A 23,797-nucleotide genomic window follows, 5' to 3' on the forward strand; every position below is an offset into this window, starting at 1 on the left:
TATCAGAATTATATTTATCTGGAGGGTTAGCTTAGGAGGAAAAAATGACAACAATTTTGGAATCAGCATGCTAATTTTTGTTTTAATCAGCATAAAAATGTAACTCAATGGATTTTTTCCCCCTAGCCTTTTTGCCAAACAACACACAAAAACAAGTATTTAGCTTGAAAGGCTTGAAAGGCTTATTATCCTCGTTAGCATGCTTGTGTGATATTTTACCACCTAAGTGTGTCCAATTGTGCTGGTTCATTCCTGGCGAGCAGCACCAGGGAGCCCACGGAGCTCCAATGTGTCGGCCCTAATCAAGTGGAGCCACGCTGAGCGGATTCATTTCATGGCGCTGCTCTCTCCTCTGACCTGTGGCCAGTCATATGAGCAACACGAGACACTTTTTGGAGTTGGACCAAGTGCTTTCCAAGGTCAAGGTTGCATGTTTGGGGCCTTGTGGGCCCATTCAGAAATGATTATTGGATTTCTATACTGTGCTTATTCAGCTGAGGCACAGCTATGATGGAGGTGGTGGACACATGTTCAGGATGTAATTATTAATATGGCTTTTAGCAGACAGCTAGACATGCGCCATTTAAGTGAAACATTTTAGCGTTTTATTTTCAGTTTTTTTTTTTACAATGTCAGCAGCCTAAAATGTTCTTATTAAAGCTAGATACAACATGACAAATCAGTTGCGAGTCATACAAATGTGTCCCGTGGGCTCATTGGAGTTGGATTTCAAATGCATGCTCAGCCCAACTGAGAACAATAAAGCACAGACAGCAACAGGTGAAGCAAACTCATAATTTTTCCAGCCAAACAAAAAACATGTCACACACTGGGACTGCACACACGCAAGGGGATGTAGACTGACATATATTTATGTTTTGTTTTTGTTTTTTTAAGATTTTTATTTTTTTTTGCCAGTTTGGTGATTTTACATAATTTAAAATATTTTTAAAGTCAGGTGTACCTTATTAATGTAGAATTGACCTTTTTCATTATTTATTATTTATTATTATTATTGTTATTTAAATACACACCTAATCGTTTTATACCACCACATAGGATAAAGGTGTTTATTATTATTATTATTATTTATTTATTATTATTATTATTATTATTTTATTATTATTATTTTTATTTTTTTTATTGTTTTATATATATATAAACAATATGAAATATGTGGCTATTTCTTTCAAATGTTGAGTAAAATATTTCTGTGACTTCAAGATTTCAGAATTCACAGTACTTGAAACGTGCTCTGTTCGAATTCAACTTTTGCACCTGCAGAGAAGAAGATGGTGAAGCAAAATCATGAAATGTTAGATGATGTTTTCTGTGACTCAAGCGTCATTCACATTAAAAAAAGACAAAGCAGCCTTCAAGTTGAATCAGTGGAGCCAGAAAACATAACCGTTGTGGACAGCAAATTGCCCGGCCGATTTGCTCTGGGAGGTTGTGTGTAATCCTGCATGATTTGAGGCTCTTGACTGTACATCTTTGAACAACTTAATATCACCCGGCTGAATGCCAGTTAATAGGAAACATGTTGGCTGGAGGAATGCACTGGACTGTGTATGGCAATGTGTGTTTACCTGGTATTGCTCCTGTTGTGGGAACATCATTTTATATTCTATATTCTATACAAGCACTCATCATCCTTTTAGGCACAGCATGTAGTAAGTCCACTGTATGGAAACCATGCAGGCCATTGTGAAGATTTGGCTTCATGCAAAGGGTCAGATGGAGTGTTGACATTTGTCCTAAGGTGATTTGACGTAGTTAGGCATAGTCCGTGTCTACTGAGAGTCTGCTTTCCATTTGACTTAAAAGAAAATGATATAAATGAGGAGACAGTACCACCATGACCATTTCATGCATATGGACATGAAACTGATGCTGACAGATAAAGTAATCATGAACACACATGCTTTCCGCTTGTGGCTCTTGCTGCGTAGTCAGTGGATGTCATCCATGTGGTCGCAGGGTTGATGGTTCAATCAACTGCTGCCTGCCTGGGAGAACACTTTGGATCGACACACTGGGCTTCAACTGGACGGACGGACGGACGGACAGACAGACAGACAGACGGACGGACGGACAGACAGACAGACAGACAGACAGACAGACAGACAGACAGACAGACAGATAGATAGATAGATAGATAGATAGATAGATAGATAGATAGATAGATAGATAGATAGATAGATAGATAGATAGATAGATAGATAGCTAGATAGATGGATGGACGGACGGACGGACAGACAGACAGACAGACAGACAGACAGACAGACAGATAGATAGATAGATAGATAGATAGATAGATAGATAGATAGATAGATAGATAGATAGATAGATAGATGGATGGATGGATGGATGGATAGATAGATAGATAGATAGATAGATAGATAGATAGATAGATAGATAGATAGATAGATAGATAGATAGATAGATAGATAGATAGATAGATGGATGGATAGGAATTGTTCGGGCAAAGGCATTGAACACTAAGTGACCCCTCCACTGACTTTGTGGTGACCCCGCCACATGCACACCAACCATGGTTACCTCCCACCGTCAACCATCACCAGGCCTGAACATACAAACTATCCACAATGGCCGTCAACAAACAGTGTCTCACCACTGAGACGGACGAGGACCATGGACTTGTGAAAAGGCTGAAAGAAAGACAGAGAGGGCGAGAAATGAGGATGAAAGGGTTCGCATTTCCCACAAGAGATTCCTTCTCCATCAAAGCAAAAAGACGCATTCACGTACACAGCTCCAGGGGGCTTCAGAATGCCCTCTGCTCCATCATGGCTGAGAATTTAGGGGGTCCCCTCGCCTCCAAAGGCTGCTGGGAGCAGGTTGATCAATACTCGCCAAATATCTTGTGTTTGAACAAACAACAAAAGGGAGGGAAAGAGACAAAATAAGTTGAACATGAGACAAATATTCTAAATGGTTCCAGTTTCACAGAGAATCGCATGCAATGCATCCTTGTTTGTTTGCATATAAAGAAAGAACGAGGCCGGTGTAAAGAAGACAAAATCGACATCATCATTCACGGCTCATTTAAGAGGACGTCACTTGAGGGGGCTGCTACGATCCCCGTTTAATGAATCGTTGCACTGTGATGCCGGCCTCGGTGGACTGTCTTTGTTGCCTGCTTATCGGAGTCCTCTGTTGCCGTTTAGCTGACAAGCATCATTAAATAAACACAGAGTTGACTTCCCAGCTATTTCCTCTACAAAAGCAAACCAGGCCTGCAGGCAATTATCACTGAAGCTGCACAATTCCACTGTAAAATGAGTCGTCATTGATGAGCATAAACAGTCATCACAATCCCAGGCAATGTATAATGTCATCCTCACATTTAGGACTTACATTAGCACACATGCTCACAGATGATACCGGCATAAATTAGGATTGTATTCAAGACAAATGAGGAATTTATAGATTGTGATAAAATTGCTTGGTTGAATCTCTGCTATGTCGAGTTGGTTTACTTTGGAAAACATCAAGGAAACATGAAAATGACCCCGATCTTGTACATCCTAAATTTGTTAAAAATGTAACTTTAAATGTAACTATTAAAAACACTCGATGAAGGCATATGAATGTAATTTTGCGGTGCCAATTAACGCACCGTATATCATTTTTTTTGACATTCTTACAAAAGTAGCTAAAGACCCTGTAAACTGAAGTCAGAAATGTGATTTCTAAATCTATTATACACGTTAAACAAGATATTTGCTAAAAATGTGCAAGGACTGAGAACTATGTGGAGCTAAAGTGTAAAACAGTTTTTTACTATTTCAATTTTCCTAATTTTTTGGTAGGCGTGGCTAAAACCGCACCCAATGATGCACTTGTTGCCCCTTCCCCAACCCTGTATATTTTGGTTGAACTTGAATTCCTCATTTTAAAGGGATAATTGACTCATTTAGCCATTTTCAGCTGTAAAAAGTTCATATTTTCTCCGGAATTAATTTGATAACTTAATTATTTGTAATGTGCAAATGGTACTTTTAAAAACACATTTTGCCTCTTACTGAAAATGACGTCACGGGTGCTCGCTCAGGAAACGGGTAACGGCCAATCATGGCTCACCTGCTTTCTGGGTTTGGTCATTTAGCAAACTGATGCTAGCAAACTGATGACTGATGTCATTTTCAGTCGGCAGAAAGTGGCCCCCAATTTTTTTTTAAGGTATTAATGGTTCATGAAAAATAATGAAGTTATCACATTAATTATAGACAAAATATTACCTTCGTAGAAAATTGAAAAATGTCTAAATGAGTCAAATATCCATTTAAGACATTTAGTAACATTCTACTGGCAGCTCACATTTCCATTAAATTAATCATCATTACAACGTAGTATAATGAATGGCTTTTATTGATATCTGAGTCTGGGGACCACCAAAATGTCCCCACAATTTAAAGTCGGTCCCCACAATGGTAGTTCAACTACCCCACAATGTAGCAAAGTCAAAACACACACACACCTACTCGCGCACACACTTAGCCTCAGTGGTTTTTGACGTCTATACTGTCATATGTAAAATTATATCAATTGTATAAAATGCTGCTTGTGTTAACATTATTCCATAAAATAAGATCTTCATGATTCCGGAATTGAAACCCGAGTGTGTGAGATGTTTAAGATTTTGATTCAAAGCTACTTTTTATAGCGGACATTCACGTCAGAGTATTAAAAGAGCTGGAAAGATTTCTCAAGTGAGCTGAAGCGCAACAAGAAAAGTTTAACTATCAAGAGAGCAGAAGGAGAACATCCAAGGAAAACATGTCACCATGTGAAGGTGAGCGCATTATGAAGGATAAATAATGATTTTATATTTGAAGCCTTTATGTGATTGACGACTAGGCCGACGAAAACAAGTTAAAGTGTCCACTCAGAATGTCCATCATCAGGTTATGCTACAGTGAAAACGATACTGGAAGAAGTCTCTGGATGAAAGCCAAAGTAAATGAGAGCTCATATATAATTTCAGATTAAAGCATCAATTTCAATAGGCAGTAGTAGACTTTTGCTTTCTAGACAATTTGTAAATCTCAGGTCAGCGATAGAACACAAAGCAAGCTTCCAACATTTTCCTTTCGGTGTGGTTACAAGATGATTTTGGACTGGACTTTTTCTCTCTGACCCTGGAGAGGTGAAATGTTTCTCATACGTGCTCCAGTTCATGAACTTACATTACTTGGGAAAAGGTTAAAGTGAACTCCTGGTATGTGTTTCATAAGTCTTAATGTCTCTAATGACCCCCTTCAGTAGGTGTGATGTTAAACACAAACACCAAAAGGACTCGGCCAAAGCCATGCAAGTAAGTTTCAATTAGTTTTGGGATGTTGCAGGCCTTTTTGACAATGTACAGGACCTGTTAAAACTTTTCATGTGTCAACTGTCTCCATTCACCATACAGCAGAGTGTATATCATAGAAGATTTGGATGGTGGTCAATTGGGGTGGGAATCTTTGTATGTCTCATGATTCGATTCGATTCCGATTTTGGGGCCTGCGATTCGATTCAGAATCGATTTTCGGTTAAGAGCGATTTTTGATTCGAAATGGTTTGATTGACAATGATTTTTGCTTCAATCTATAGATGTGCAAGGAATTGTAATGATCTACTCCAGTCTGACTCGCTATTGCTAATTAGCGCACTACCCGCGGCACTTTTATCACTCAAAAGAACGGCTCCCTCGCTGCAAAAAAACCACAACTTTTATTGGAATAACTTGATTGTGACTTTTTCCTTCTACTCTCTAATGTGGCTACAACTTAACAGTGTATTAAACCGCGTGGAACCACACTGCCCCTCAGTGGCCAAATCGGGTACAACACGAACAGCGCTCAAAATAAAGGCACACACAGACAAAGGCAAGACAGCATAAACAATTTTTAAATAAAATCAATTTTGGGACATTTAAAATCGATTCTAAATCGTACTAAATGAGAATCTATTTTTTGGGCACACCCCTAGTGGTCAATGTGTGCACAAGAAAACTTCCGTGTAGGAGCAGAGATAAAAATCATAGTGAAGGGGTGTCAGAATCATTTTTGTTGAGGGCCAATTTGTAGTTATGGTTTCTCTCATTGAGCTGTTATGACGGTAAAACCTTTTCATTATTATTAGTATTATTTTGCAGTTTAAAAAGGGAAAAAAATAAGGAAAAAAGTACAGATTATTGTACAAACATGTAAACCTGACTTTCCAAAGCAATCTCCTATCAAATGAAATAACAAAATACATACAGGAGACACATACTGTATATAATTTAAACACTTGCACATTCCTATTTCAATATTTTTCTAATCGTTTCATTTTAAAAAACAAACACAAAGAATCTTACAGTCTAAACCACAGACCAAAACTCAATAAATGTTTAATCATCTCATCGTTATGTTACGTTATTGTCTACATCATTACATATACACAACTAATGGATGGCTTACTAATTTTGAAATCAGAAGTCAAGGATAATCGTTTGTTGAATTATTGTTCAAGTTTTTGTAAAAAGGGTAACAAAATTTTTTTTATCGTGTGCCACATAAAATGATGTGGTGGGCCAGATCTGGCCCCCGGGACCTTGAGTTTGACACCTGCGTCGTAGTGGTCACAGGAACACTTCTCTGCTTGGTTGGAGACTCTCGTGTGTTTGTCTAAATAAATATACAATATGCAGTCACAACATTTGAATATAATATTGTATAATTTGCTGGCAAATGCAAATAATGGCATTTTCTAATATTTCACGGGGGGGGGGGTGTCATCAAAGAAAAAAGGTTGACAACCTTTGAACCAAATGATAACTGAAGTGGAGTCTCCAAAAACTTTCTGAAATTTCATGTGACATCACACGATTGCAGTCCAGGTTTTGTTTTGTTTTTTTTTACTTTTGAGGCATTTCTTTCACTTTTGGCGGTTCCACTGTATCTGATCATGGATGTACATAAACCAGATGTTATACAGTACTGTCACCTAACTCAGTTTGGACTCATTTTTAATAGTACAGAACAGACTAGTGGGGGGGACTGCCTTCGGGAGCTGGCAAATGCTACTGGAGCAAACCTGGAGTTTATCTAGAGGACTTTTTTTTCTTTTTTCTTTTTTATGAAACATTGTTGAAGACAAAATGCAAAAGAAAAGTTGTGTGAGTAAAGATGACAAAATATTTCTGAGACATAATAAAAACACAAGGCAAGTTTTTGGACTCATCTTCTTCTGCTGGGAAATATTCTCAAAAACAGCATAACCGAACTAAATTGCGCTATTCTCATACCACTGATGGGGTTAAAGTACAATTATAGAGTTTGGCTTCACTTTCTGTAAAGGGAGACATTTTTACATCAATGTTGTCATGACAACTTTGAATAATATGCATTCGACTGACAAGCACAATAAGATACTGCCTCAATGTGCTCTTTTGGTCACAGCACGGAAATCCCGCATTTCATGAGAACAAGAAAGTGGAGATGCACCACCCAGGTTCAGAAGGGAAATAATGGAACAGTCTGACTAATAATGAAAATTGAAACATGTTGAGCACTATCGCTGTAAGAAAAAAAAAAAAGTTGTATGAACTCAAAATGTAGAAAAGGTTTTGCTGTTGTGAATATTTCCTGTAGTCCACAACAAAGTAATAAGAGTTCACAGAACAGTTGTCCCTTTTAAGTAAGTAAAATCAACTTGCTTAGTTAGCATGCTAACTAACAACGCTACCATAAATGTTAGTAGTTTATATGTTTTCCAACTTAAAGTTGAAGAAAAATCAGAAATGTTCTTTACAATAATAAGTTCTATGCACCTCCACTAGTCTAAGGCGGCCATTTTGCCACTTGACTGAAAATGACTTCATAGTTGTTCAGTGCTCAGGAAACAACCAATGATATGCATTGGACTGACAATCACAATAAGATACTGCCTCAATGTGCTCTTTTGGTCACAGCGCGGAAATCCCGCATTTCATGAGAACAAGCAAGCCGAAATACGACGCAGTTTCCGTTCATAGCTGGCCGATGTGAGAGCTCACCGTGGGTGGGAAAGTACAATAAAATGCAAGAGTGAAAAGCAGTGAGACGCGACTCCCTCCGACAGCGAGACAGGTCACATGAGGGATGTCACACGGGGTCAAAGGTTGTCCAACTACCTTGGGTGGCATAGTTTGGCTTCCCCTGCCAAATCCTCCCTCGGGGAGCCACGAGGAGACTTTGGACAAACTTGGACAAACACGAGTTGCTCTCTCAGTGCCCCCGCTGTGCCTTGACATGGACACACTATTCCCATGTTGCACGTCATGTGCGCTGCAAACCAGCTGGGGAGACATTTGGATGATGAATGTATTGAGTAATAAGCACATGGCAGCCTGGGTGGGTTATTAAAGGAAAACGTTGTCAGATATCGATGCCAGTGATAACAAAAGTCCGACGGGATGAAAATAAACATTCTGGTGTAGTCGTAAATGGGAAAACTTTTACGGTGTGGCGACACCATTTGGCAGGAACAATTTTGATGTTTAAATTGTTTCATCTATGTGATGTAGTGGGGCTTTACACCACTGCGCGATTATTAAAAAAATACAAATAAAAAGGAATTTCATATCCTGCTAACGTCAAGGCACATCTGGCACATGGCGTAATGTTTATAAACAAACAAATTGGACTATTCTTCACTTCTTATATACTTGTTTTTGCGATCAAGCTGGAGTACCCGGAGAAAACCGGGAGAACATGCAAACTACAGGAACACAGGAATACACAGTGTCTATATATTGTAGACACATTCCACGCCCACTCGTGATAGGACGTTAAAAAAAAATAATAATAATAAAAAATGAGAGGGTGAGGGTGGTGGTGGTGGGTAATAATCTCAGAAAAATCCGTAATATAGGAATTTTGGATCCAAATACAAATCCGCGATATAGTAAACCCGCGATAAGTGAACCGTGAAGTAGCAAGGAACCACCGTAAACGGGTTATCCTGAAAGTTTCAGAAACCGGAATTTTGACTTTTACCCAAAAATTGACTAAATTGTAAACGTAGTCAGTGATAGGCCATAAGTGATCCACAATGTTAAATGAAAAACACCACCGCTGCCTCAGATGATAAGAAAAATTGTATCAGTTCCTCAAAAGTGAAATCTGCATTTGCATTGCAACGTGAAAACAAGGATGGAAAATTGCACATCTTCTCTTTTTTTTTTCATATGTCGGGGCTCTTGCCTTGAAAAAGAGCAAGCACTCCTAATTTTGAAGATGTTTTTTTTTAAAGATCTCATTCATCTCAGAAAGAAAACGGTGGCACAAAGTTAGAACAGGTACAGATTTAATGCCCGACCTGAAATAACTTGCCATTTGAGAGGCTAGAAAAAAAAGTAGAGGATGAAACTTTAGGACCTCACGAATGCCGCAGTCCTCCCAAAAGGAACTAAAAAACAACAACAATTTAATTTAAATGGATGAAAAACACGTCATTCTCAGTGGCTCAGAATTATATTTTTTTTCTCAGTGATCTGAATCAGTGTGCACACCTGATGATCTCTCAATAGACACTAATGTGCCATGGGAAATTATCCAATGTCAATTAGGCAGATTTGGACCATTATTTTCTCTTTAAAAACATTTATGTTCATTATCTATGCCAACCATGTATAGCAACGAGCAAAACAATCAAATGCTCTTCCAGTAGACAACTGAAGGTACGGAATTAGCTTGTTGTCCGGCTTTTTGTGAATGCTTTTGCTCAGTGGTGTGTCGTGAGATTTTTTTTTTTATGTGAAATGTGTGCCTTGGCTCAATAAAGGTTGATGAACACTTGCATTACATCATTCGGGTTTTCAGGCAGTTTGGGCGGGGTTCTAAACTTTAGCCTAGGGGCTCCTGGCAACCTGCATTCAGCTGTGGCAGCTACATTGCAAATCTGTATGGTGCTTCTGTTGCCAAAAGGAAATATTATAATGACGGTTCGTAAAATGTTCCTGGCGGAATGTTTACAGGAAACATTAGCTGCCACATCTTTGTTCAGATATTCTTAAAGTCTGCACTTTAATATGAGGCGTACATGCTAACCTGCAGGAGCCCAAGGAATCTACGGGAGTCACCCAAAAAAAGAAAAAAAGAAAAAAACATAGACGATCAACAATCCGCTTGAGAATCGAGGGGCAGAAAGTTTAAAAAATGATCCAACCGCTATTAACTCATTCACTGCCATTGACGGCTATAGACGTCAAAAATTAATTTGAACTATTTCTATTAGTTTCACATTTGTTTCCATTTTTGTTAACAAGAGTATGAAAACCTAGGAAAAAAAATATTGTACATTTAGAACAGATATAAAATTCATGATTAATCTTGAGTTAACTTGTGAAGTCATGTGATTAATTACAATTTTAAAAAAATGAATTGCCTGATGCCCCTAATAAAAAAAAAGAAAAGAAAAGATTTTTAAAAATTAGGGGTGTCAGACGATACAATTTTTTAATTGTAATTAATCGCATGACTTCAATAGTTAACTCACGATTAATCACACATTTTATATCCGTTCTAAATGTACAATAAAAAAAAATCTAGGTTGTCACACTCAAAAAAAAATGAAACTAATAGAAATAGGTCAAATGAAATTTGGACGTCTATAGCCGTAAATGGCAGTGAATGAGTTAAAAAATGTGAACAAGAATTGGTTCGTTTTTTTTTTATTGCGGCTAGTGGAGTCTTGGAAAGGAACTTCGTGTGTCAAACATGATTTTAAAATGGAAAACAGAGGACCCAGGCCCACTTCTACAGTATTTTAGTCCAAACACATTTTGTGGACTACAATAAGCATGAGTAAACATTTGGAGCAGTGAACTGGCCTGAATGCATTATTTCTGCAACGAGGAAGTGGGTGCAATTATGAAGACCATAGAAGAAGAAGTCTGGCGTCCGTTAAAAGACACTCGAGGATTTATGTCAACTGAGGTCTATGGCTTTGGTGAGGAAATCAGTACAGGACAATAAAATATATCCATCTGATCCAAAACATCTGTCAGACTTAACAGATGTTCCAGCTGAGTAACTACTGAAATTTCACCTGGCACGGCTTTGTGTTGCATTCAAAACCTCCTGAGAAATGAGAGACAGATGATCAGAAGAAAGAAGTAGAAAAAGAGGAAAATTCTCAAACAAAACATTGTACCAGTTCTATCCCCAAAACAGCCTGGTTCTGATCTGTGTGTCAGCTTTACCACTATTATACATTATTTCAGGGCCGTGATGTCAAAGTCATCTGATTGGTCAACAGATTTTGGCGTTTGACGCACTCCCATTTCCTGGTTGTAATCGAGCGAGAAACAGTTGCCCGCTGCCAAACATGATAAAACAGTATAGGCTATATACCGTACAGTTCACATATAGCATATTGTGTTTTACATTAATACTTAAACTTATTTACAATTTCATATGTACCAGTGGATGAAATAAGTGAAGCTAGTGATATTTTGTGTGCATGTCGCCATTTTCATTCTCCAATAGTGGAGATGCGCTTCCGCCATGTCAAGACTGTAACGCGCGACTAGCATGCTGCACATAATAAAGAAAAGTAAATAAGTTGCTTTGAATAGCCAAGATTGAAATCAGCTGTGACCACTCACACAGCAGTGCATCCATTTTTGCAGATCCGCCAGCCTGCACTTGTCTACGAAAATACCAACATTGGATCTAACCCACCTCGGAACAGAGTTTCATAAAAATACAACTAATTGACAAAAACAATAATCAAATATTTTTGTCAAGGTCAATATACATGCTTTTTTAAACTATTTATTTGTATTAGGAACAGTACATATTAATAAACATTTCAGTAAATATGCCAGAATTGGCCAAAAGGCTATTTTTCTTCTGCAGTCACAGCATATGCACTTCAAATGTCAATACAAATTCTTCTTCATGCTTTCAGCAAGAAGAAAAACAAATGAACAGCTGAGTTCAAAGGTGAAATCCATACTTTGTCAACTTTACCACTCCAATGACAGTTCTAGCCATTCACGGGTTTTGGCAGCACCTCACTAATATCAACAAGTGGTGGATTAGTGCAGAAAACTAGCAGCAACGTCTGAAACGTGTGGTAAAAAAAAAAAAAAAAAAAAAAAAAGATTATCAAAATAAAAAAAACAATGTTTAATATCACTCAGATTCACCATTAGCTACAGTCCACTCCACATTTTCAACACACATTACTACAGTAATGATTGAGAAACAAATTAGGTGGATGAGTGCAGTTTCATGTCATTGCGTTTGTTATGCTATGATAAATAAAGTTGTCATTAGCACACAGACACAGTGTCGTCACTCGTCAACCTCAATTGATTTGGGTCGCTGCTGACAACGCAGCTCTCGTCTCGGTCATGTGAAATTAATTCATTTATCATGTAAAGGAACCGGGCGCCGTGTTGCTTATTCAACGGGGGCTTTATTTGCATTTCAGCAGCAAACAATTTGCTATGACACTTCAGTTGCAGAATAAGAAGTCCGATCGCTGTAAGCTAGCGCGTAGCTGCTACACGCACACACTTGCCTTGTGTTGTCTTCCGCGTCCTCTTTTCTCGCTGGCGCACACATCATACGGAGATCACGATGCTGCTTTCCGCTAATACTTTGTGCCGTTGACATTATTAATTACCGCTGATTTGAGATAGCATCGACCGGGTTAGCCTCGAGACGCTAGCTTTCGGCTACTGCTCATGAATTAACTTTGAGGCGGAACGCTCACCCCGGCGTTTAATTCATACATACGCTTGCTTGCAGCAGTTTTTTTGCTTGCGTTACCACAACATCCTATTTCGGCAATATTTTTTCGGCTCCAATTTTATTTATATCATTTATCATAAATGCATATTTTTCTCATTTTGGGCCGAAAATCTTCAGTGGCCGAATATTCGGTGCATCACTAATTGTTTTTATTTTATATTTTTCCAGAGGGGGCAGCACGGTGGCTGACTGGTTAGCACGTCCGCCTCCCAGTGCAGAGGACGTGAGATCGAGTCCGGGCTTCGGCCTTCCTGGGTGGAGTTTGCATGTTCTCCCCGTGCTTGCGTGGGTTTTCACCGGGTACTCCGGTTTCCTCCCACATTCCAAAAACATGCATGGCAGGTTAATTGAACTCTCCAAATTGTCCCTAGGTGTGAATGTGAGTGTGGTTGTTCGTCTCTGTGTGCCCTGCGATTGGCTGGCAACCAGTTCAGGGTGTACCCCGCCTACTGCCCGAAGCCAGCTGGGATAGGCTCCAGCACCCCCGCGACCCTAGTGAGGAAAAGCGGCCAAGAAAATGGATGGATGGATGGATTTTTCCAGAGGTGGGTAGAGTAGCCGAAAATTATACTCAAGTAAGGGTAGTCTTACTTCAAAATAATATTACTCAAGTAAAAGTAAAAACAAGTCATAAAAAAAAATCACTCAAGTACAAGTAAAAAAATATTCGCTGAAAAGAATATTCAAGTCGCCTACTGAGTAACTGCTTGAATATGAAGTCTGATTAATTTTTTAAAAACAATGTCATCAGACAGACAAAAACATCAAATTATGTGCAAATACTGGCATCTTTAAATCATAAAATAAAATTGAAAAAATAACTTTTTGAGCTCAGCACAAGAAAATCTGAAGTCATCCAACAGCTCGGATTGACAGTACTGTAGTTTATAGGAGTTGCGCTACAAACAATGCTTTGCTCAATAGTCATTTTGAAGTTAATGGTTAAAATAGAAAATGTAAAACACAAAGCAGAATTAGGAGTGTGAGTGTGCCAGAGCCTATTGGAGTCAAATTTGGAGGATATCAGTGAAACTGTCCATTGTCATTGTACTGCATGAACCCGGAAGGAACCTGAAATATCACTTAAAAGTTTGGCCTTGGCTGAGGTCTGCAAGACATTCCACTTATACATAGAACATTGTTAAAATAAATGTAAATGTTGAAATGGTGGCTGATTACATTTACAAATATTTGACTTCCATGGAAGCGGTCTTCTATTTCACAAGCATGCGTCTCCTCCATCTGTTGTGTTGCTGTGCTGTGATATCACAAGCATCAATGATTGTATAGCCAGAAGTTGACGCTTGCATCTGGGAAGCATCAGTCATGAATCAAAAGGTAGCATGTTTGCCAAGCTGGATACTATCAAGGGGCGAGAATGTTCTGGAAAATCGAACCAAAACTATCGAAAAAATGTTTGGATGATTTATTCAACAATGTAAATTAAAACCATCTACATGATACATACTATAGCTCAAATGTGATCCTTTGCATTGATTATTACAAAACTATTCCCCATTCTGCTCAAGGTCAATATCACCCAGTGTGGCTATATGAAGCCAATAAGTGTGTTTTTTTTCCTATAAAGCATGACTTTCTGTGAGAAAAGCTTGCATGGTTATTTTCCATCATTTTGTCTTGACCTGCAATAGTCTTAAAACAAGCATGTGAATTCCTTGTTAAAAATATATTCTCACAATGCAGAAACACAGACAAACTGCTGTCAGTCTTGTTCTTGTTTGTTGAATGATCCAATTCAGTCGTGACAGTGTTATTTCTGTATGGATTTCTTTGTATTTGGCCTTTGATTCCACGTCGTTACTTTGTGGGAAACACACGAATGAATCCAATATTGGTCAAAGTCGAGTGTCACAGCATCTGCTTCTATAGTGTGTCAATGTTGGCAGCTCTCATCCAGGAGGTGCATTAAAAGGACATTTATCTTGGTTAGGGTTTTTTTTTTTTTTTACTTCAAAACCTACTTTGTCATCTAAATGGTACCATCTAAACAAAACCTAATGCACACTGCAAACAGATATTTGCAAAGTTATTGAATTACTGAATTCTTAAAACAACATTTATTCACACACAGCCAGGCTTGATTTCCAACTTGACGGTCCTCGTCTTTCAAATGAGATGCGTGCGTTTGTACAGGTGGATCCAGCACACAAACGCTAAGTGATGCGCTTGCTTCTCTCTCGTGTTTGAGCATTAATCATCATTTGACGCCGCTGTCAGCAGTATTTGTGAGTTTTCTTGATTGGAAGTGGTGATACAAGGTCACCCGAGAATGTCCTGTTCAGTATCAGCCCGAGTGAAGACAGCAAAGTGCTTCAAGGCGTCGTCACTACTGCACACGTCGTATCGTGCTTCCAAACCACTAAACACACATGGTCAAAGATGACATTTTTCAAAGTGGAGATGCACCACCCAGGTTCAGAGGGGAAATAATGGAACAGTCTGACTAATAATGAAAATTGAAACATGTTGAGCGCTAGCACTGTAAGAAAAAAAAAAGTTGTATGAACTCAAAATGTAGAAAAGGTTTTGCTGTTGTGAATATTTCCTGTAGTCCACAACAAAGTAATAAGAGTTCACAGAACAGTTGTCCCTTTTAAGTAATTAAAATCAACTTGCTTAGTTAGCATGCTAACTAACAACGCTACCATAAATGTTAGTAGTTTATATGTTTTCCAACTTAAAGTTGAAGAAAAATCAGAAATGTTCTTTACAATAATAAGTTCTATGGACCTCCACTAGTCTAAGGTGGCCATTTTGCCACTCGACTGAAAATGACTTCATAGTTGTTCAGTGCTCAGGTAACAACCAATAATGGCTTAGCCTGCAAACATCACATGACCAAAACCAGAAAAGTCGTGAGCCGTGATTGGTTGCCACCTAAGCCCTGAGCAGCTGTGATGTCATTTTCAGTCAACAACAAGTGGCAAAATGGCCGCCCCCGAGATGGGTAAAAACAGGTGGATTTTGCTACTTAAAATATTCCACAAAGACAATATTAATCAGAATGCTGTTTTTAGACTAGTTGGGGTGCATAGAACATATGATTGTAAGTTATTTTTGTTATTTTTGACTTGATTTAACCTTCAATTACTGTTTTAAGACAACAAATACTTTGTGTTTTTACATTTAATCCAGTGATGAAATTAAATCTGTCCTTCTCAAATAGGGGGCAGCCCTCCACAAGGGTGTAATGCCAGGGGGTGGGGGGGCATGTGTGACCCCAGGGAACATGTTTTTTGTCTTTTTAAAATAAAGTGCAATTGGACATCTATTACCATAAATGGCAGTGGTGCTGTGTCAGAGAGGGTCGTAACAAAAAATATAAGTGTGAAGCACTGAATTAAACACACGTAAGAACTGTGTCAATCATTCTGCCTTTACAAAGGTGAGACAGTTCAATTATGATTGACAGCGTTATTGATTGAATACAGTTTGATTTTTGTGGTTGTAGTCTGCAGTGGTGTAGAATTGAACGTCAAAATGAGGGCTGTCAAATAATTTGATGATTAATTAGTTACATAAGTAAAAAAATAAAAATAAAAATAAACATTAGGGAAAAATGCACAATATAATTTTACGTCAGTCCACCAATATGATTAGAGAGAGTGAGATTTTGATCACATCAGAAATTCATTTGATTAGCCTTCTTCATTCTTATGCTGGCATTGGCTGACGACGACTGTGAAATGGTTAAAAATAGATTATATATTTTTAATATATATATTTTTTATTTTTAATATTTTACAAAAACAAACAAGCTTGATACAGTTTGATTAACTTTTCAGTGTGACAATGACAAGAAACCATAAGTGATCATGATCAAAATGTGCTTTTATGTGCCAGTGGATGACATACTGGAGCTTACAACTGCTGTTCAAACAATAAAGACATATATGCAATATCATAGTCAAGGAAAAAGCACACCTTATCAATACTGGAATCTATTACTAACATGCTCTGTTTGGACAATTTAAAGTCTGTGCACGGTGAAATAACGTAAGGCATGAGGAGTGTTTCCTTTACTCATCAGGTCCAGATGGGATCAGCTATTAGTTAAGAATTTGATCTCCACTGGAAAATGTTGGATTTCACAGCCAATGCTATTTCCGTATGTGACTCAGCTACCTACACTTGATGTCAATGCATCACACATGCTCCTTTATCCACGTCTAGTAGCCACATGAGGGGAAACACAAGAAATAGGCATGCCCTACGGCAGTGGTGTCAAACAGATGGCCCATGGGCCGGATCAGGCCCGCAAAGGGGTTTAATCCGGCCCGCTAGACGATTTTGTAAAGTAAAAATTTTTTTTTAATGTTGGACCAATTAATCATCCCGCCAAAATCAAAACATATAAATTTCACAAGCAGAATAAAAATCATAGACCGACAAAAATGTGTGAAATAAAACATAAATTCAATTACTGGTAACACAAATACATATGACAAGGATTAATGTCCTTAACTTTATTAACTGCGCCACACAATGCATTCCGGGAACAAAATATATGCAAAACAGGTAGATTTAACACATCCGGAACTCATACAGGCAAAGTGTTGCGTGTTATATTTTGGAACAATATAATTACAGTTGAGCTCCGTAATTTAGGGCTAACCCATAAATAGCGAAAATCTGCGTATAATTGACGGCAATTGTTTTTAAGGTAAATACCATTTTTTTACAGATCCGGCCCACTTGGTATTTTATTTTCCTCCATGCGGCCCTTGGGCTAATATGAGTTTGGCTCCCCTGCCCTACGGTGTTTATTGTCATGGTTTTAATCAACTTTGCGGTACTTTTATAGGAGCTCTTAGTAGATCAAACAGTCTTTTATCAGGTGAGGTGACATGGGCCTAATGTGTGTTGAAAATTCCAAATAAATAGTCAAACATGCCTAGGCGGAGGAGAAAAAACTGCTTCTCAGATGTCAATCACCAGAAGGTGTGAGGCCAGTGGAGGTTTACGGTGTTTGCCGGCTGAGCAAATAACAAAATCAAGAAAGGAGATGTAACGCTGATAACAAACATCTACTGTACGACGTTCTCCTCGTGAATGGGAATCATAAATATCCACACTGTGATTTATTTGATTCAAGTCACCTTTATGACAATTCCATATGAGACAAGTTCCTTTGAATGGATCCTTATTATACAAGACATTTAATTTATCTGAAATATAAATAAATACTTATAACAATTGTTTAAATGAGCCAAATTAATATGGTAAAAAATAAATATTCTTCAGCTGCAGCCCGACTACATAAAGCGTTTCCAGATTGAACCTCACATCAAAGAGTGCATGGTGAGCAGACCTTCCTTAAATAAACAAAAGGATGAATTCATTACAAGATGGTTGAAATTGGACGAGAGTGGTGAACCTTCCTGCTGTCCAGTTGATCTACAACAGAGATGAGCGTTCCAATCACAAAGAGCACTTAACGCTCAATTAACACAGTTGTCATGATGATCTCTTTGAAAAAGACCAACTTGTGGCCCATCTGCTGCCCCACTGGGTTTATTTTATATATATAGTTCCTGCTATGCATGCATAGGCCAATACAAATACCACCCTGGCGCTTAAATTACTGCAATTTATGCTCTGTGAGGTAACAAGACTGTGCAAATATACCATCTGAAACCTCATAAGCCGTCTGTTAGTCTGTGACATCAAGACTTGTTGCCACATGATACGATCATATTGCATTTACAATTACAAAAGGATCGACGTAAGATAAGTAAAAAATTATTCATCCATCCATTTTCTTTACTGCTTGACCTCATTAGGGTAACCATAACCATATCTCCGTCGCACTGCTTGGGGAAAAGTTTTATTTTAAGTAATGGTGTCAAAATCGGTGTGTTCATTTTGAGTTAATTCAAAGTTCCTTTCACGCCACTAATTTTTTTAACGAGCGATTAATGACCGCCCCATACTTGGAAAGCCTGTACTGGGGGAATTCCAGTCGCTACGCAGCAGACATGTCTACGTCAAAATACAGCAGTAATAAATTTAATAATAATGCTTTGGCAGTAATAAATTTAATAACAATGCTTTATTTGTGGAGACTGGGGTCAAGTTGTATTTTACAATTTTAAAAATGTGAAGAATTTCACAAGTTACTTCATGTTAAACATTAGATAGCTCTTAATATGAAAAGAAAGATGTCACCAACGTACAGAACCGTGTCACCTAAGTAATTTTTTCCAGATTTTTCAGGAAGACAAAAAATTTAGGAGATGATCTAGGCAAAACAAATGTTTTACAAAAAAATGACTTAGGCAATTATCCTAAGAGGGTGTCGAAATGCAATTATGCCATCTAGTGGCTAAAAAATGACCACAACACAATTCAATATCGTACTCATTTTTTTACAGTACAGAACAGTACATCTTTTTAATTTTAACAAAATTTTATGAATGATTATAAAATGACTCTATCAATGACTAAAAGATGCAGTTTAATTTTTTTTCCACTTATAGTTAACAAGTGTATGAAAGCTTAGAAAAAAAATATTTTATTGTACATTTTATTCCACATTTAAAACAGATCTAAAATTTGTGATTAATCGTGAGTTAACTATTGAAGTCAATTACGATTCAATCGCCTGACGCCTCTCATTTTAAGTCGAATGACCAGTGTTGGGAACGTTACTTTCAAAAAGTAATTAGTTAGAATTACTCATTACTTGCCTAAAAAAGGAAGTAAGTTAGTAATTAAATTACTTCATAATAAAAGTAACTCGTTACCAGGCAAAGTAACTATTTTCTGTGTTTCTGTGTTCTTTGTCTGTTTTATATCAAACAATTTAGAATTTTTAAATATATTATTATTATTATTATTATTATTATTATTATTATTATTATTATTATTATTATTATTATTATTATATTTTAATACAAGGAATTTAAATTACGTCCAGACTGTATAGAGTGTTTATGTCACACAAATGCCTCACTCCATAATATGACCGGTATTACCGGTATCTTTTTCGCTGTTATGGTGCTTGTGGAGTTGCAATATAGTTCTTTGTGGAACATAATTTTCAACAAATCGCTCCTCATGGCGGCCGTTTTTCGGCAAATCTCGACTGTTATTTTTGATTAATGTCACTCTTGTCAAAGTTGTCAAACCAGTTCCAGGCAAGGACGTGGACTCTTTGCTCAAATGCTAAAATATGCTAAGCTTTAAGGTCCAGAAGGAAGAAGGACGACACGTCTGTCACGTCGTGACACGCTTCCTGCGGCACCTCCAAAATAAAAGTCACTATTCATTTCAGCTGTCAAGACTATTTAGCTACTTATTGTGACAAGGTCAGACAACAACAGTGCCTCTAACTGTGCGCACATGACATTTTCAGAGCTAGTCACCGCACAATGTCTTGCAAGCTTACTTTGAGCCTTGAATCTAATAAATAAATTGTAACACAACGCATTTCTCATAAAATAACAACAACAGTGTTTCAAATATGGGGAGAATAATTAGTTAGATTAGAAAAAAAACAAAGTTACCTAACGCCACTAGTTTAACCCATGGGCAGTATTTTATTTTGAAATGGCTTGGTCAGAACCAACAAAAAACCAAAAAATTGTCACAATAACGCCTAGGGGTTAAGCGCCGTTATTCCCTACACTGCAAATGACAAAAAGAGGGGTGCTTTGGAGCGTGTCAGTTGGTCATCTATAACAAGAAGAACAATTATCTTGTAGAGAAAATTCATAGGGATATATATGGTAGAAACTTTCCTCGTGAATAAGCAGAAATGCATGGAATTACCAACTGACTGGGAATTTGCTAACTGCTAATGCTAAATGATGATGTAATTGTTCATTTGCCTGACTTTCGTGCAGTTTAGGCAGTTTCCGCTCTGTGATGCGGTAAATATATGAAGATAATACTGGCCATCTATTTTTGTATGTGACATACAAAAAAGTCCAACATATCATCTTAAAGATATATCGCCATTAATAGTGGAAAGTGAATCTTTCCAAAATTCCCTAACAAAATTTCCCATGGTGAGTTCCCAGAAATACAACAAAATGCCCTCCCTTCTAGCGTCATTATAGTCACAATGATGTTTGTAGCTATTTTGTTGTTTACTATGTTCCCAGAGTCACTTCGGTCCAAAAATCTCCTCTCACAGACAGGGAGTCTACCTGTGCACTGTTTACCAGAAAACCAGGAATCCCCCTTCTCAACAACAAAAGGTGGACGTGCTTGTGCAAGTGGACCGCGTCTATTTGTGTTCACTTAAGTGTGCGGACGCCACGTCCTCTCAGATGTCTCACCGTATCTCCCACTCACGTACTGTAGGTGTGACCCGCTCTCTCCAGAGCCTCCACTCCTCATCCTTCCCAAGTCGGGGGAGCGAGCGAGCGATCGAGGGAGCAGCCGTGTTCTCCGGTGCTCGCTACGGAAACAATGGCGACGTGCCTCGGGGTGACAGCAGGGGACAGGAACATGCACAAACACAGGAACAGGACATTCTGCCACTAGAGCAGGCCACCCTGAGAATCTGGAGGCGGGACTCTCTCTCTCTCCCTCTCTCTTATATGCCCTAATATGAGAAAAATGACACACTTGCTGATTGTGTACTGTTATTAGCCAACGGGTCCCTGTGGGAGCGGCTTGGAGCGCCATGCAGTCTTAGGGAATGGGACCGAGGTATTTTTGGACACAATGTATGGTCACTTGGAGCCAAGAAATCATCTTAACTATCCATCCATCCATTTTCTTGGCCGCTTTTTCCTCACAAGGGTTGCGGGGGTGCTGGAGCCTATCCCAGCTGGCTTCGGGCAGTAGGCGGGGTACACCCTGAACTGGTTGCCAGCCAATCGCAGGGCACACAGAGACGAACAACCACACTCACATTCACACCTAGGGACAATTTGGAGTGTTCAATTAACCTGCCATGCATGTTTTTGGAATGTGGGAGGAAACCGGAGTACCCGGTGAAAACCCACGCAAGCACGGGGAGAACATGCAAACTCCACCCAGGAAGGCCGAAGCCCGGACTCGATCTCACGTCCTCTGCACTGGGAGGCGGACGTGCTAACCAGTCAGCCACCGTAATTGCTCATCTTAACTAGGTTTCCCAAAATTATAACAAATTATAGTATATTAAATGTGGTCAGCATGGCTGCCGTAAGTGAAAGGTCCCGGGTTTGAATCTCAGCTGTGGCCCACCTGTTCTGTCATTTTTGAGTTGTCACATCGCATGTATTTCTGGGTGGCAGAAATAGTAAAAAAAATAAAATAAAATAATAATAATAATAAATAAACTAGCATATAATTTGACTAAGGCAGAGCAATTGAGGGGAAAAAACGATGAATTACTTGAATGATGATTTTAGTCTTCTTCTCTATCGCCGTAGTTTAAATGTGATTTATCAGTCAAACATATATTTTACATGAGGTAAATTGCTTGGAAGGGAGATTGAACAGCATCATTTATATTTCTACAGATAAGTTGATTTTGAATGTGGTGGAAATTCAGATTAGTTAACATGATCATTGACAGACCGAGGAATTAATTGACTTTTCTGTTGCCTAGTCAAGTGCACTGCAGACTTATCAGCCTAGTGTTCACTCAAACTAAACGCACAGTGATGGTAAAAAAAAATGCAGAAATATTCACAATGAAAAGGGAAATTCACATTGTTTGCTAACTTAGTGCTAGCTCTTAATTGTACTTATTTATTTTGCAGCTGGACTAACGCTGGCTAGCATTAGCACTGCCTAAACTAGTACTTTTTCTGTGGGTATCCCATTTTTTTCTCCCCCTTTCCGTCTTTGCTCATGTGACACCCGCACGTGTTCAATCACATTTGTATGATGGAAATGTGTAATTTTGAGTAATTACTAAAAGAAGGTAATTTAGTTTCTTAAATTTTATTTATACTGTTGTTTACATTGATGTCAAAATAATTTTCGCTGCCTTAATAAAACGGTAAAGATGTTTATTTTATTTTATTCTATTTTATTTTTTATTTTATTAAAATAAGGAGGAAGTATTATTTCCGGGTCGGGACCTGCAAGGAGGCGGAACGTTGTTGCCGCTCTTCAAAGTCAGACGTAATCTGGTGAGAGAGTAGCGCACATCGTCTGATTTTGTTTCTGCTTTCTACCTGCAAATTCAGGTTACTTTTTTGTTACTTTGGTACACATTCTTGGAGCCGTAACATTCACTTTCATTATGGAGTTTGTATATGTGTCATTAACCAATTTCCATCTGCCCCTGTTGTAGGTGTACTATAGTACAGGTGCAGGTAATGTGCATAATACAAAAGGAATGTTGCCCTAAACCTAGTATAAATGTAATTTTATTGAATTTATTTCACTGTAAAAATATTGCATGCTTGCATACAGAAAGAAACATTAAGCTATGCGATTTAAAGGGTGACAGGCCATAGTTCAAAGTTCAAGGAGTGAGGAGCATCTGGATAAAACTTCCGGCCCACAATTTGACAGACAAAAATAGCAAAATTGTATCAGATTCCCTAAGAAGATATCAGATGGTCTATAAACTAACACACAAACTCTGGCATTTTATAAATACAATACTGTAGACTAACCCAATCTAAAAGTGTCCTGCTCAAAGACAAAAACTCAAGTCAGCCCCACTGGTTTAAAATGATTAATAATTCTAATTAAGTAACAGTTAGGAACATAAATTATTGCTTTTATTTCCTCCGTTGGTGGTAAGATGATTAATGTTAGCATGTGTGTCAGCTGTTTAAGTCGTTAAGCAGAATAACAGTGTTGTTCAAACTTCATTGTAATCATAAAGGCTGGTCGCAACCATGTATCTGTTGTCACCGTAGTTCCACAATGACAAACAGCTCTCATTCTATTCTAACCGCATGTTTTGTAGCAGCTCATTAATTATATTTTCCACAATGGACTCACCGATAATAGAGCAATAAACCTGCAAACCAGCTAAGCACAACAAACCGGTGACTTCCGCCTTGTTCATTGTT

At 38.2% G+C, this 23,797-nt stretch overlaps 1 protein-coding gene across 1 annotated transcript in view; it reads left to right on the plus strand.

Annotated features, from left to right (window-relative positions):
- The first annotated feature begins 2,609 nt into the window (after positions 1 to 2,609).
- The window catches only part of hmox2a (heme oxygenase 2a), a 28,708-nt gene continuing 7,520 nt past the window's right edge, over positions 2,610 to 23,797 (plus strand). Inside the window, exons 1-3 of the mRNA XM_077570116.1 lie at positions 2,610 to 2,861; positions 20,930 to 21,339; positions 23,065 to 23,086. Of these exons, the coding sequence (XP_077426242.1) occupies positions 2,610 to 2,861; positions 20,930 to 21,339; positions 23,065 to 23,086 (684 nt within the window). The remainder of the gene's footprint in view (positions 2,862 to 20,929; positions 21,340 to 23,064; positions 23,087 to 23,797) is intronic.

The sequence above is a fragment of the Vanacampus margaritifer genome, chromosome 7 (genome assembly GCF_051991255.1).
Source record: "Vanacampus margaritifer isolate UIUO_Vmar chromosome 7, RoL_Vmar_1.0, whole genome shotgun sequence".
Lineage (NCBI taxonomy): Eukaryota > Metazoa > Chordata > Actinopteri > Syngnathiformes > Syngnathidae > Vanacampus > Vanacampus margaritifer.